This window comes from Alosa pseudoharengus, unplaced genomic scaffold, assembly GCF_046254945.1.
Source record: "Alosa pseudoharengus isolate Yale_2024_CS ecotype anadromous, Long Island Sound unplaced genomic scaffold, YU_APseudo_1.1 YU_APseudo_1.1_scf_3, whole genome shotgun sequence".
Lineage (NCBI taxonomy): Eukaryota > Metazoa > Chordata > Actinopteri > Clupeiformes > Clupeidae > Alosa > Alosa pseudoharengus.
Genome location: NW_027468718.1, coordinates 43,283,358 through 43,298,912, shown reverse-complemented (window position 1 = coordinate 43,298,912; position 15,555 = coordinate 43,283,358). Strand labels below are relative to the sequence as shown.

The following is a 15,555-nucleotide window of genomic DNA, read 5'->3' as shown; positions in this document are numbered from 1 at the left end:
ACCATGGTATAATAGTCTATAACAGTTGAGATATTCTCTGCTAAATGATACAAATCTTACCCAGGACCTACTATACGATCCAGTATTCAGGTGCTTTAACCATATACATTACATTAGCCTACATTACATTACATTACATTTGGCTGATGCCTTTTTAGCCAAAGCGACTAACAACATGGTAAACAGTTTAAGTTTTAGAGCAATTCTCAACAATTTTAGGACAATTTAAAAAACATTAGAGTACAGTAACAACAAGTGCATCAGTGAGTGCTAACAGTTACATGTCAGTTTAAGACGGCTGCGTGCTAGGATCAGCAAGACTTGTTGTAAGTGTTGCTATGAGAGAAGATGTTCTCTAAAGAGCTGGATCTTCAGAAGTTTTTTGAAAATGGAGAGGGATGTCCCTGCTCTAGTAGGAACTGACCGTGTGTTCCACCAACGAGGAACAACAGATGAGAAGAGTTTGGCTTGGCCTGATCGTACAGGAGGTAGAGCTAGACGTCGTTTGTCTGAGGAGCTCAACGGTCTGGAGGTAGTGTATGTCTATATGAGGACCAATGGCATAACAAACAAACCAATGGTGGTCTCAGGTGCAAGAACACTATGTGAGCCCATTCCGACATACTTTGGCCCAGAATGAATTAGCTCTGATACATGCAATACACATTAAAGGAGAATTCCGGTGTGATATTGACCTAAAGTGTATTGAAACATGATACCGAGTGTGAACGTATGTCTCATAGCCCATCTCGGCTTGTCCCCTGCACTCCAAAATCTGGCGCTAGTTAGCCGATGCTACCAACAGATTTTTCAATTGTGGTGCTTTGGCATCGGGCTAGCCATGCAAATAAATAACTGTTTTACACCATTTACGAGGCTCAATGTATCTCCACACTTCATTGGTAGACTTCCGAGGGCCCTTGACATTTAAAACGAGACATTGAGAACTTTGAAAAAGCACTGGTAGTTAATTATATATAATAATATAATATTTATATATATAATAAAATAATTCAGTGGAAATGCATGGATTCCAGTTTCTTCCAGTAGCAGCAACTGGAATCCATGCATTTCCACTGAATTATTTTTGGAATCTGATCCCTTATCATACCTGTTCATTCTTACTCTTCGCTTGACTTATCGTGACTAAATTCAAGATGGCTGCAAACGCTAAACTTCGTGAAGATACTGTCTGTATAAATCGTATTGTAAGTAAACTACCAGTGCTTTTTCAAAGTTCTCAATGTCCCGTTTTAAATGTCAGGGCCCTCGGAAGTCTACCAATGAAGTGTGGAGATACATTGAGCCTCGTAAATGGTGTAAAACAGTGATTTATTTGCATGGCTAGCCCGATGCCGAAGCACCACAATTGAAAAAGCTGTTGGTAGCATCGGCTAACTAGCGCCAGATTTTGGAGTGCAGGGGACAAGCCGAGATGGGCTATGAGACATACGTTCACACTCGGTATCATGTTTCAATACACTTTGGGTCAATATCACACCGGAATTCTCCTTTAAGGGTGACTTCAATTGTTTATACAAAGGGCCTGAGGCACCGAAGTAGTTTAGTTACATATTACAATTTCAAATAAAAAAAACACACGACTACATAGGATGCATTACATGTGAAAACATTAAAAATAATTTTATTAACAGCCTGCAGGCCATGGTAATCTAATATTACTGCATTAACATGAACTCGCATGGAATTATGGGAACACTCAATGCGCTCATGCGCTTCTAAAACCCTCTGCTGAAACTGCAAGCGTTGCTTAATTGCTTATAAACTCGCACTGCGCAGAAACAAAACTTAATGTAGCCTAACGTATTTAACCGTGCAGAAACCAAATAAAATCATTCATATGCATACAACCCCCAATATGCGTGAATTAGGCCATTAGAAGAAGGCCATCTTACGAGCCTTTTGTTGTGCAAAATCGTTAACGATGTTCCCAATATTTAATGCTCTGGCTCTCGTATTTTCAATGGACAGGATAGCACTGAGCCTCTCCTGTCCCATGCTGCTCCTTAGGTAGGTCTTAATAAGTTTGAGTTTGGAAAAAGATCGCTCAGCTGTTGCCACAGTCACAGGCAATGTCAGAAACAACATGAGTATACACACTTCCCCGAATGTGGATGTTACACTGTCATAATCTACCACCAGCATTTTGGCAAGTTGAAAAAAAATTTCAACTTGCCAAACATTTTGGCAAGTTGGTTGTCGAGAACAACTCCTAGATTTCTTGCAGTCCTGGTAGGTGAAACAGACAGGGAGTCAAATAGACAGTACCCCAGCCATGTCAATGAACAGGAAACTGGTTTGAAGACTTCAAGTAATAGTGCACCTAGCCCATAGGGCTTTAGTAGGCTTATGTCAGGCTTTTCAGGAAAAGGAAACTTAACTAGGCCTACTGTCCCCAATAGACATGGTCACACAATTGCATTTTAAAAGTATAGCCTATGGAGTTGTTCTCTTTGACCAAAATGAGGTTTATAAAAAATGAAGGGGAAAAACGTATTTGCAGTGAAACATGACCAGCACAGGTCTAGGCCTGTCAACAAAATCAATGTTTTATGTTTTGGTCTTGTCATGTGTCATGGCCTCAACAAAACAGAACAGTTATTCCTCCTACCACGATTTAAGGATCAGTGGTTCTAATGCAATAGGCCAACACTGTTAAATTTCAGATGAATCTGTCCTCCATTCAGTGTGATGCAAAACAGCTGAGGTATTCAACACATTACTTTATAAGCACCAAAGGGAGAAAAGGGTGGTAATTGACGTTCCAACTGAAATTACCACCTTTTACCAGTCACAGACTACTCAACTTCCCATACGTCTTCCACTAGAGGGCGTCTTCCACTCTGGGAGGAGTGACATCAGAGAATGTCTAATAAGGCATAATTTTGTATGTTTTTCAAAATCGAAACTAGTCACACCCTTCAGTGCAGGAGTGCTGTGTGTGCCAAATAGGACAGAAGAAGAGTAAGGTGGGCAATTAAATGTATTTTCAGCGTTGGTTTCATTCTGTTTAATGAGTTTGAATTATTTTATGTGTGATGATAAGCTACATGAGAATGATTTACATAACATTTACTTATTTGCAATTAATTCATTTAGCAGATAACATGTTGTTGGTTTATGGTTTTTAAAGCTAACTGGAATTAAAGCTAACTGATAGGGTAGAACAACAGGCATGATTTATTCAGTGTTTGGCTGATATGAAGCTATTCAATTTCAATTTGTCTGACTCATCACATCAGGGGAAACATTTTTGAACTATTTTGAAGAAAACGGACCATCTATAAAAACCCAAATGTCTAAGAAGAATTCTACCCCGCTTGAAGAAATCAACCATCTTTCCCAGCATTATGAAGAAAAAGTGCGACCCTGCATTGACTTGGTGGACTCCCTGAGGTCCTTGGGAGTGGAGCAGGACCTGGCTCTACCTGCCATCGCGGTCATAGGGGACCAGAGCTCAGGAAAGAGCTCTGTGCTTGAAGCTCTCTCAGGAGTAGCATTGCCAAGGGGCACTGGTAAGCTAACAATGCCATACGTTACTTGCTTGAGACAATTACACGCATGCATTGTAATCTTACCAGTTTTGCCATTTGTGCAGTAGAGCATTACAAAACGTTTTGAAGTTAAGATGTGTCTATCCGGATTAAGTCTGACGCCACAAGTCGTTTCAGTGTAGCCAACCTCTCTTTTGGCCAAAAAACTAACAAGCGCAGCCAGCCTGTTTTCACTCTTTTCACCATCATCTTTTTAGTGGGTAAAAAAATGGCTTAAAGGAACCATATGTAAGAAATGTATTTCAATTAATCATAAAATGGCCCTGATATGTCACTAGACATTAAGAAGTCATGTTCATTTCAAATACTAATATCACTGACAACAGTAATCCGGCCAGGATATTGTCATTTAAAAAGTGAAGTTACAGCCCTCAACTGATGTGGATGTTGTGTTTTGGCCTGATGTGCTACCCTCTACCTATCTACTAATCACAAAGTCAGTAGTGTTTCGGCATCCGGGTTGGCAACCTCAAGTCGGGGGAGAGGGAGGGGATACACCGCTCTACAGTAATTTGAAAGTGATTGCAGTACCAGTTTTGGCCACAATCTTACATATGGTTCCTTTAACTCTAACAAAGTAATACATGTAGCTGTGCAGCCAGATGAGCCTATAATCAAGGGTGTGTGTTAAAATGGCCATTTTTGTTGTAGGCTGAACAGTGGGGGGGGGGGGAAACTTTATGGAAAAAGCAAGCCACTCTAGGCCCAGTTGGACCCAGAAATAGAATTATCGGCACATTAGGCATCATGACTTAACCGGATATGATGCTGTGTGTGCAATATGGTGTTTTCTTATATTCCAGTTTCTTTCTATTTCAATATTACTTGACTGTGAATGTAGAAGATGTATTGGAACAGTGTGCTGTATGTATATTTACAAGTAGCCTACACCTACGGTTCACATTCGTCGTTCATTATTCATGATCAGGCATTGTTACACGCTGCCCCTTGGTACTGAAGTTGAAGAGAGTCAAAAATGGCACTCACTGGTATGGAATGCTTTCATACCAGAACCATATCAAAGTGGAGCTGAAAAACCCAGCTGAAGTGGGGGACGCTGTTACCAAAGGTCTGTGTACTCATTTGTTGCAGATCATATGCAGTATTTGTGTGTGTGTGTGCGTGTGTGTGTGTGCATGTGTGTGTATGTGCATGTGTGTGTGCATGTGTGTGTGTGTGTGTGTGTGTGTGCACATGTGTGACAATGGGAGTGGTGAGAGGGTTTGGTGGCCGGATGGGTCCAAAACTTCTGATTGCATTCTGCCATGCATGACAAACTTTTTATCGAACTTTGTTGTTATTGTACTTTGCCTTTCTCACTAGAAGGCAGTTAAAGGTGAAAGTTAACCCACCTTGTCCCTCACACAGGGAATAAATACAGGGGCTCCCCTGGGGTGTATAAGCTGAGCTCCCCCATTTTCTTTACATTGTACTGAAAGTAATTGTGGTGAATAATTACTTTATATTAATCTTAGACTGGCGAACTTCAGGAAAAACTCAGGAATCAAGTTTATTCTGTTACGAGCAGAGAGGGTACAAAAAAAGGTCTATGGTCTATGTAGGCCTAGCCCAGGCCTGAAAGGCCTAGGTTGGCCTGTAGCCAACTCCTCCTCTCCTCAGTTCTCCATGTTCTAATCTTGTGTCTTACAATGCAAGTTAATCACTTTTGTATGAGTTAAACAAAGAGGAAAATGGCGCCAAAAACAAGCCCACTTGATTGGTTCTCCAGTTGGCATCAGACACACCTACTCACACACCTATTTCACACCTATACATTCTTATCAGAATAGCATGAGGGGAGATATCATATATATCAGAAATATCACTTATAGAATGTTCCAAACATTCTCACAATCAAATCATTACAAACCTTGTACTGAGACTATCAGAATGATACCAAACATGAATACATTTACATTTCATGACACATAATTATATCAAGGTAGCATCCTTTGTCTTGTGTACCTGATAGTCCTTAACCAGCACATTAGCATTCCATTGGGGGAGGGGAGGGTGTCTTTGTTTAAACCAAGAAGGGTTACATGGCTAACTAAAAGCAGTCTTGAAGTTAAATTATTATCCATTTTAACCATAAATTTATTGCTATCAATTCCCCCTTTTCAAGTCTGAATGACTTGAATTTTAACATAAGATTCCATAAACATGAGCATTCTTGAACAATTTTACAATTTTTTTTTTTTATAAAGTCCATAATCAGTCCATAATCAATGTAAGTTTGTGCGTGAGCAAGGAAAGCAGCGTTCAGCATACATCCTTTCTTGCGTTTCTCTTCCGTTGAAGGGTCCTCTTATGAAACTTGAATGTGTCTGCATTGTTTCAGTGTAAGTGTATGCGAGTGCAAAGGGTGTGCATGCAGGCCGCGTTCGGCGTGCACCCTTGTGTCAGTCCAAATATGTCCACATGTATTGCAGGCAGTGAACAATGTGCGATGAGTGTCTTTGATGATGCGGGAGTGCAAGGCTGCTTTCGGCACCCCCTTTTGTTGCTTTTGTTGCTTTTAGTCAGTCCAGTTTTGTTGCTTCCAGAGTCATGGCAGTTGCTTCTGCCACAGGTTCCGTTGGACCTGTGGTTCCTGAGCCTCGTCCAGTCTCGTCTCATGACATGCCTGGCTGGCCACTGCTGCTGCTCTGGGCTGTACCTGAGCCCAGGGCAGAGTTGTCTGGTCCATCAATCTCGTCCAGTGGCAGCTCCGCTGCTGCTCTGGGTTGTACTGGCGTGGTAGCTGAGCCTGGTTGGTGGAGCCATCCGCCATCTTGAAAGGATCTTCTTGAGATGTTTGCGTAGTGGTAGTCGAAGACAAAGGCATGTCACACCTCCCTTTGTCCCTTCTGGCATGAAAGAGATTCTGGAGAGACTGGAGAGTGGTTTCACAACAACTTGGAGAGACATTAGCATGAGTGTAAACAGAGTCAAACAGTGTCTCGTGAATGCAGATTCACAAGTCAACAAAAGTATGCTAATGTATTCAGTTTCTCAATTGGAGACAGTCACACCTATGGGTCTTCTAACATAGCAGAGCTATTTATCTCCAAACAGAGACTACACATTTGCATCTATTGGCAAAAGGCCAATATAAAGAAAATAAATAAACTTTGGTTAAGTTTAGATGTTTAAAAGAAAAATCCACAGACTCACGTGGGTAGGGTATCCCTGCATGTCTTTTAAAGAGATTTTTGCATTAGAAGTGAGGGTCAGTAAAACAAAACATTAGGCATTTAAAACAAAATGACAATTTGAGCAATGAAACCAGTAAACTTAGAAAAGAAAGTATTTCAAGTCAATACCATCTATCTATCTCCCCCTTTTTATAGTTTCTTAACTATAACCAAATAAAAGTAATTTCAAACATAAAGAAACTCAAGTTGTGGGTATGAATCCATTCAATTGAACATTTGCCCACATCAAACAAGGCCTAAACATGTAGCAAACATTTCCCATTGTCATACAAGCAAAAATAAAAATCTTTAACATGTTAAACCCCAAAAGATAAAATAAATTAAAGAAAGACAAATGGTTGAAATCAACAATGCCAATTGTCTCCCATTAACACTCCTCATAGGTTCATATCTCCCCAGCAGGGCCTGAAGTTAACTTTTTTGGCCACCAGCCACTGTGGCAGGTGAATTTTGAAATCCACCTGCCACAGTGGTTTTTTACCAGCCAAAATTATTTTGTGCCCAAAATAAAGGTGAACGACTCAGAAAATGCATAAGAATGGTTCTTGAACTTGTACAGAATACACATTACAGTACTCAAGTAAAAGTAAAAAAGTACTTTGTTAATAAATTACTCAAGTAGGTCTAACAAGTTACTTTTTTGTAGGCCTACATTTTTATATTTTTGATGGACCTTTAAAGGGATACAAAAGTATCCTTTATGCCTATTTGCTTTTCTCCTCCTCTGTAGGCTAATCATATAGTCAAACATATTTTAAAAGCCCAATTGAAATATATTTTATTTAATATACTTTGTCATAGCCAGAATAAGCATTACGTGGCTATGGATTGAAAAGCAGTCTTCCAATACATTGCAGCTGATTCTTCTGCTTTGCATTGCTAGAAGTCTGGTTATAACTCCACCATACAGACAATGTAACCTAAAAACAATGGCTATATTATGGGTAGACCTATATTTAGGCTATAATAGCCTAGGCATATCCACTCGGGCAGAGCGACAGAGCAGGCTATCTGTTTTCTCAGCCGACCGTCTCATGTCATGTCCTGCAACATAAATGAATGCTAGGCTTTTTCTAACTTGTATGCTCGATTTCCAGTGCATTTGATTTGCTTGTAAATTAAGTTGTAGGCCTACTTTCCTTGTCCAATGTGATTGTTGAACGATGCTTGCCAGAAATGAATATACGTGAAAGTTTCCGTGTCATGTCATAGCCTACCTCTAGTCTCGTTGCTCTGGCAGCCTCGCCAGAAGATGCAGCAACTGTACGTCATTGTGTTAACTGAGCTGTTAGCTAGGCCAGGCATTACTTTTATAATCGTGGTCTAACGCATTCTGAAGCCCTGTTTCTTTTCTCCTGGGAGAGGTGCGCTTTTCCCTCTTCGAGATACTTTCTCCAATAATAAACTTGTACTCGTAATGTAAGGCAATTGAAATGTAGCGGAGTAAAAGAGTAGATTATTGGCTCAAAAATGTACTTGAGTAAGAGTAGAAGTAGGCTACCGTTTTGAAAAAGGAAAGTCGTTTGCCGTTCCTCGAAAAAAAAATGTAACGCGTTAGGCTACTACCCACCCCTGCAAATGGGTTTGATCTCGCTTTCTCCGAGCCTACAAACGGCAATCTGGACAGTGCATCTCCTTGCTCAGTGTTGTGTTGTCTTATTGGCTACCCGCCAACGTGGCAGGTACATTGACAGTTTCACCCGCCAATCACAAAAGTTACCCGCATTTGGCGTGTGGGCGGGTGCCAATTTCATGCCCTGCTCCCCAGTGAAGCTCCGTATCCATGGGGGAGAAGCTGGGGGGTTGGTTATAGAATACAGTGATGCTAAAAACAAAGGCAGTGAGATAAGATAGCAAAAGGTGTGAAAACTTTTGACCCAAGAAAACAAAGACAACATTTCAAAACAGAAGGACTTGAAACAAAAAATGGAAACAAACACATATAAAGAAATAAAAGATTTAAAAATAAATTGGGGGACAACTTAAATGGGCTGCAGGAAGATTTTCCTGCTTAAAAAAAAACGGAGACAAAGCTGTTTAGTCAAGCCTTTTCAGTTAGCTCATATTAGCTCACAAAGACATCTAGACGCCCCTAGCGGCAGCTAGTTAGCTCAGGCGTACTTAAAAGAGGCCTATTGATACTTGAGTGTAGATGTAAAACAAAAACAATACATCTACTCAAAAACAAAACAAGACTAGTGTTAGCTTAACTCATGCACTCTTGGTGATAAAAACAAAAAAAAACACAGCAGCGCCAAGTTCTGTCTAATATTCTGTTTTGGATTTATTGCTATCAGTACATAGGCTAACAACATGCAAGCTAAACAAATATCAATTATCATTACTGCTATTTATCAAACTGCTCAACAATAAGAGATGAGATTGTTTGCAATGGGGGGAGGGGCATTGGACAATATTTCAGTATATGGCAGTGCGATAAGCAATAATTTATGTATTTATGTATTGTGTGTGTGCTGTACGATGAACTGTGTAGCCTAGAGTTGGATGTTACCATGTGTGTTTCGTAGCAGCCTGGTTGTGATGTTACATGTGCGAAGCCTGTACTCTCGTATGCTCCAGACAAATTTCTCTTAAGGGATCAACTTAACTTAACTTACAACTTCCCCAAGACTTTATCTCCTTCCATGCTCTCTGACCAATGTTGTTGTAACTGTACATAAGATTAAAGTTTAATTTCATTAAAGATTCATTTTCTGATGAGTTTCTTCTCTTATAGCTCAGAATGCTCTTGCTGGAGAAGGAAAAGACATCAGTCATGAGATGATTAACCTGGAGATCCATTCCACCAGTGTACCTGATCTGACTCTTATTGATCTGCCCGGCATTGCTAGAGTTGCCACAGGCAACCAGTCCCAGGACATTGAAGAACAGGTGAGACTAAATAGATTAATTACTTCATGGCTAAACGTTAGTAGTGGTCCAAGGAGAAAACAACATTTACACATTTATACAACCTGAGGGGTATTTCACAAAACCCAGATAAGGGATTAAGCTGGGATTTTTAGGTTATCCTGGATGAATTTAGCCTTGACTTGGTTTCACAAAAGAGATGGCACATAAGTTACCATGGGGATTTATTCTCTGCACCTAGCCTGGTCCCGACCAGGCTAACAGCCAAGCTAAGTTAATTCTAATGGTAATTATGTCGTCTTATTGGTTCAACTAGCTGTCATTCACATCAGACCTCCGTGCTAATTTTTAAGGAGCTTTATTCCATTTATAAACTATTTGCTAAATGTATTTGCTCGCAAAACAAAACAGATTGTCTGCCTACTACCATATGGTTATTATTTTAATTGTGATAGCCTTATAATTTATAATTATTAACATAGGCCTAGGTACTCATTGTTTGCTTATTTTATTGGTAGACGTTTGATGAATAGCCTACTGTAGTTGATTGGAAGTGGAGGGGCAAGCTTTCGAAGGTATTTTCAACTATAATATTAAAGTATCATATGTGCATCTTTTCAGTGGCAAGCGCTTTCTTAACGACGTTGTGTGCCGAGACAAGGAAGCACTCACATGTGGGTGCATACGTAAATTTGCATTCAGTTGGTCTACCACGCCTACTCTGCTGTTTTACAGAAATAGCCATGATTCCCCATTCCAAAAAGGACAACTTTACTTCATTGTTAGTCTATATCAAAAGCGGTTGTTCACTGTGAATGACTATTTTCCGCGTCTTTTTTTATTCCAACCATGGGCACTTTGGAGCAGAAACGAGAACGCGCACACATCCTGAATTACTTACACCTGGCTTGACATAGTCGCTCCTACTCATCCTGGATGGGCATTAGTGAAACGAGTTGAGCTGGGATGACCAGACAACGCTATGTCAAACCTCGCTTTATCACTTATCTTGGATGTCTTAATTCTGCCTTTGTGAAATACCCCTCAGACGTATAGGTAATAATGTTGTATGTATACAAATAATGACTACATTTTGTTATATACTGTAATGCACTGCACAACACAGTCATCCTGCACATACCCCTGTGTTACAGATTAAGAGACTGATAGAAACGTTCATTAAAAAGCAAGAGACGATAAATTTGGTTGTGGTACCTGCAAATGTTGACATCGCCACCACAGAGGCCCTGAAGATGGCTAAAACAGTGGATCCTCATGGGCAACGGACTCTAGGTAATGCAGTTATTCATTCATTCAAACACAACTTTACTTTTGGGAACAAGGGCAACATGACAAAACTATAATGACGAAGCAAAGACAAAGACAACCACAAGACCTTAAATACACAGGAAGGTAATTAAAAGGACACAGACGATAGGGCAAAAACAAGGAGACACAGGTGAACATGGAACAAGGCACTAATCAGACTAATAACTTAACAAGACTCAGGTGAGGGGCGGAGACATGAGACAGGGAACAAAGCCACATGGCAATATAAACAAGGGAACACATGGCACAGGAAGTAACAAAGACACAGCAAACTACAAACTAAGAGTCCCAAAAACCAAAACACAAACTCCAAACCGTGACAGTCTTGTCATGTGTTGTTCGTCGTTCCTTATGTGCCTTTCTGAAAATTTTGAGATTGTGAAAAATGAATCAGTGACCTCTCTATCTCTTGTCCACGGTCTAAGATCAAAGTGCACACTCATATTGTCACCCCTTCAGGCATCCTGACAAAACCTGACTTAGTGGACAAAGGGGCAGAGGAGAGTGTTGTCAATACTCTCAACAATCTGGTCATCCCACTCAAGAAAGGCTACATGGTGGTGAAGTGTCGAGGCCAGAAAGATATCAATGATAAAATGTCTCTGACCAAAGCACTAGACAGGGAGAAGAAGTTCTTTGAAAACCACACCCACCTCCGGTAAAGTCAAGCAGCAGCACCAGTAAACTTGAATGGCTATAACGGACAAATCAATATAACCACAAATCCCTTCCAATGTCTCAACCTTTTTCTTATCCATAGCGCTTGTCTGGATGAAGGGAAAGCCACTATTCCTCACCTATCAGAAAGACTAACCAATGAACTGGTGTCTCACATCAAAGTAAGTATGTCGAGGATGGGTGTATTTTGGGATGTTCAGTATTTGAGTATAAATAACATTAATAGTTCACAACATTATCTATGGGTTGTAAGTAATAAAATTATTAAAACACTGAATACACACCTTGCTCTATCTACCTATTGCTCTTACCTTAATTTATACCAGGCTAATAATACACCAGCTCGGATGACGACTAAATTACTTTTTTTGTAGGATTACAACCATACAAGTGATTTAAATCAAACCACTCTTAAAGAGATGTTTCATGAGTCAGAAAAAGCATATAGTCTCTTTGTCATACAACTACATTAGACTTACAGTGCAGTAGAGTTACTTTTTGCAGCCTTGCTTAATTGTATAGTATATTGGTTTGGTTTGTAATAACAAATATTGTGTTTTTTTTGTACATTGCATCAGAGATCCCTTCCCCAGTTGGAGAAACAGATTAAAGAGAAACTGGAGAAGGCTTCTACAGACCTGAGAAGGCTGGGAGATGGAGTCCCTCAAGATGAAGCTGAAAGGGCCAACTTCCTCATTGAGGTAAACTGAATAATATGTGAAAGTCTACAGTTGTTTGAGTGCATTGGTTTTGAACACTCTGATTTTGTATGTTACAGAAAATTAACAGCTTCAACCAGGTTCTCACAGACATGGTCAGGGCAGAGGAGGATGTTGGAGACTCCCAGATAAGAGTTTTTACAAACATTCGGATATTATTCAGTAAATGGAAGACAGAACTCGACAATAAAGCCATCCAATGTAAGCTCCATACCTTGGTTTGCTGGTTGACTATACCAAATTTGGTTTGGTATTTTTTTTAATATGGTGGTCATCTTGGAAATGTGAGTGTATCTATGGGAAAACAAACATGTGACATTTTCCAAACACTTTGTCTGTCTTTAGTAGAGGAGTATTTACGTGACGAGGTAGAGGATAGCAACGCTCACAGAGGCAAAGAGCTGCCTGGCTTTGTGAACTACAGGACATTTGAAACCATTGTCAGAAGACATGTGGAAGACTTAGAAGAACCGGCGATGAATCTCCTACGAGCTACCACAGGTGAAGGAAAGAATGAAAAAGAACTGTCTATTTCTCTGTTTCATCTTTGCCTTAGAAAGGTCAGGATTGTTCAATGTTACCTTAGAAACTAGCCTCATGACTCAAGTCTTGACTCATATTCACTCACTGTTTTTACTCTATGTGGCAACTTTCCACTGCTTTCAAAATGGGTGGAGTATGGCATCTGTCTGATATTATTGTTATAATTATTGTCAGATATCTACCTGATACTGATCAATCTATTCAATTCACCTCTATGTTGTTCAGTGTTTATGTCCATGTGCGAGTATTGCACTTGCAATATCTCCAAAGCCGGGTCATTCCATGGCAAACAGTGCCTCCAATTTGACCCCCTCACATTTTTCAAAGAAATATTTGCAAAGTTATACCTCAAATACCCAAATTTGGAGTATTTCTATGAGAAATTCTCCTATGTGTTTACGCAAAACTCATGTATTCATATGCAGAGGCGGTGCACATAGCAAAGGAATACCTCTGTACCGGCCAGTACCTAAAGCCCATGGTTTTGGTATTAAAACGTCAGATCGGTGCATTCCTGGAGAGGTGTGTGGTTAATATTTGTCTGTTCAAATTGAATTTGAACACATTGGATCAGCTTGTTGTTGAGCTAGATTACTTTTATGACATGTCAGTTTCAAACTTCAACTTTCCTCTTCCTCTCCTGTTATCTTAAAAAAAGAGACCATCACCACTGCTGTGAACCAAACCACCAGCACCTTTTTTGAAGCTTATCCCAGTCTGATGAGGGCTGCTAAGGATCCACTGGAGGACCTTAGAGAACAGGAGTTCGAAAGGGCCGAGGAGAGACTGAAGTCACAGTTTAAGATGGAGAGAATAATTTATTCACAAGATGGTCTCTACAGCCGCCAGTTAGAAGCTGTCAAAGCGAGACCTGAATCTACTAATCTCTTTGTCCTGCGTGCTGCCCAGAGAGTTGTTAAGCCTGTCAGTGCAGACATTCGCGAGATGGCTCAACATCTAAGCGCCTACTACATGGTACGTCACTGGCTTCCTCGTCTTCTTTTTGTACAGAACATTTACATACTTTCCCTGTGTCTGTTCATGCTTGCTTTTACATCTGGTTTCGTTCCCTCAGATCACCTCCGATAGACTGGCCAATCAAGTGCCCCTGATTGTGCTGTACCACATGTTGGAGCAGTACATTGTTAATGTGAAGGCAGCCATGTCAGGCATGATAAGACACAAAGATGCAGAGAGTTTTGTCCAGGAGAAAGGAGACATCGCCCGGAAGAGGAAGTATCTTTCAGGGCGAATTGAGAGATTGAAGAAGGCCCGTCAAGTTCTGGCCAAGTCTGTGCCAGATATATAGGCCAGATGTCAAAGGTGTTTGGAATGTCTTTTCCTGAGTTCTAGTTCAGAATACCTGTTTAGTTTTTAAATCGCTACTGAATATTCAGCCTTCATATACAGCAATATACAGCATTCAATATTGAGTCAAATTAGAGGAAAATAAGACAGATCTGTAGTGACCTAGCTTCTCTGTGTTGAAATATGATAGATGAAAAAAATATTTTGAAAAACATGTTTTTGGGAACGTAAAAAGGTTTGTAGAACTATCCTGCTAACTTTAGAATTATTTTGTCATAGTTTTATTGGGCTTTAACCACGTCTATCTCTCTCTCTTTATCACTAACACACACACACATATTAAGCTGGGAACAAATATTTATGATGTATGATTAACTTTTCATGCACTGTACTTCTGCCATGTCATCCCAGGTGAAAAAAAAATCTATTAAAAATATTCTTTTTAAATGTGTACTAAGTACAGTGCGTACTTTTTTCGTCAAATCCAAGTGTATTTAAGTGTATTCAATTATGTATTAAGTTCAACTTAAAATCAATTTGACCACACTTCAAGTGTAAATTGTATGCTAAAATGGAACAACTTTTTTCAAACTTTAAGTGTTCTTAAGTACATTATACAAAAAGAGATTCATGAGCATTCGGAACACAGTCGCAGTACAATTTTGTAACATCCCAAGTGTATTGGAAATGTACTTAAAAGGCATTACAGTATAACTAACTAGATGTACCGCAGAGCGGTACAAAATATGACCGCCGCCCAGTGAGCCTCTCCTGTCCCATGCTGCTCCTTAGGTAGGTCTTAATAAGTTTGAGTTTGGAAAAAGATCGCTCAGCTGTTGCCACAGTCACAGGCAATGTCAGAAACAACATGAGTATACTTTCAACTTGCCAAACATTTTGGCAAGTTGGTTGTCGAGAACAACTCCTAGATTTCTTGCAGTCCTGGTAGGTGAAACAGACAGGGAGTCAAATAGACAGTACCCCAGCCATGTCAATGAACAGGAAACTGGTTTGAAGACTTCAAGTAATAGTGCACCTAGCCCATAGGGCTTTAGTAGGCTTATGTCAGGCTTTTCAGGAAAAGGAAACTTAACTAGGCCTACTGTCCCCAATAGACATGGTCACACAATTGCATTTTAAAAGTATAGCCTATGGAGTTGTTCTCTTTGACCAAAATGAGGTTTATAAAAAATGAAGGGGAAAAACGTATTTGCAGTGAAACATGACCAGCACAGGTCTAGGCCTGTCAACAAAATCAATGTTTTATGTTTTGGTCTTGTCATGTGTCATGGCCTCAACAAAACAGAACAGTTATTCCTCCTACCACGATTTAAG

General features: G+C 40.0%; 1 protein-coding gene across 2 annotated transcripts; it reads left to right on the top strand.

Moving 5' to 3' along the window:
• The first annotated feature begins 2,936 nt into the window (after positions 1-2,936).
• LOC143100849 (interferon-induced GTP-binding protein Mx-like) lies at positions 2,937-14,671 on the top strand. Of its 2 annotated transcripts, XM_076264393.1 has the most exons (12): positions 2,937-2,990; positions 3,264-3,536; positions 4,504-4,644; positions 9,510-9,664; positions 10,798-10,936; positions 11,432-11,630; positions 11,733-11,811; positions 12,229-12,351; positions 12,429-12,570; positions 12,715-12,870; positions 13,571-13,887; positions 13,988-14,671. In XM_076264393.1, the coding sequence occupies exons 2-12, from the start codon at positions 3,317-3,319 to the stop codon at positions 14,219-14,221; spliced, it is 1,905 nt and encodes a 634-aa protein (XP_076120508.1). In that variant the 5' UTR covers positions 2,937-2,990; positions 3,264-3,316; the 3' UTR covers positions 14,222-14,671. The 2 variants fall into 2 exon arrangements, with proteins under 2 accessions (XP_076120508.1, XP_076120510.1); XM_076264395.1 differs by lacking the exon at positions 4,504-4,644.
• Positions 14,672-15,555: the final 884 nt, after the last annotated feature.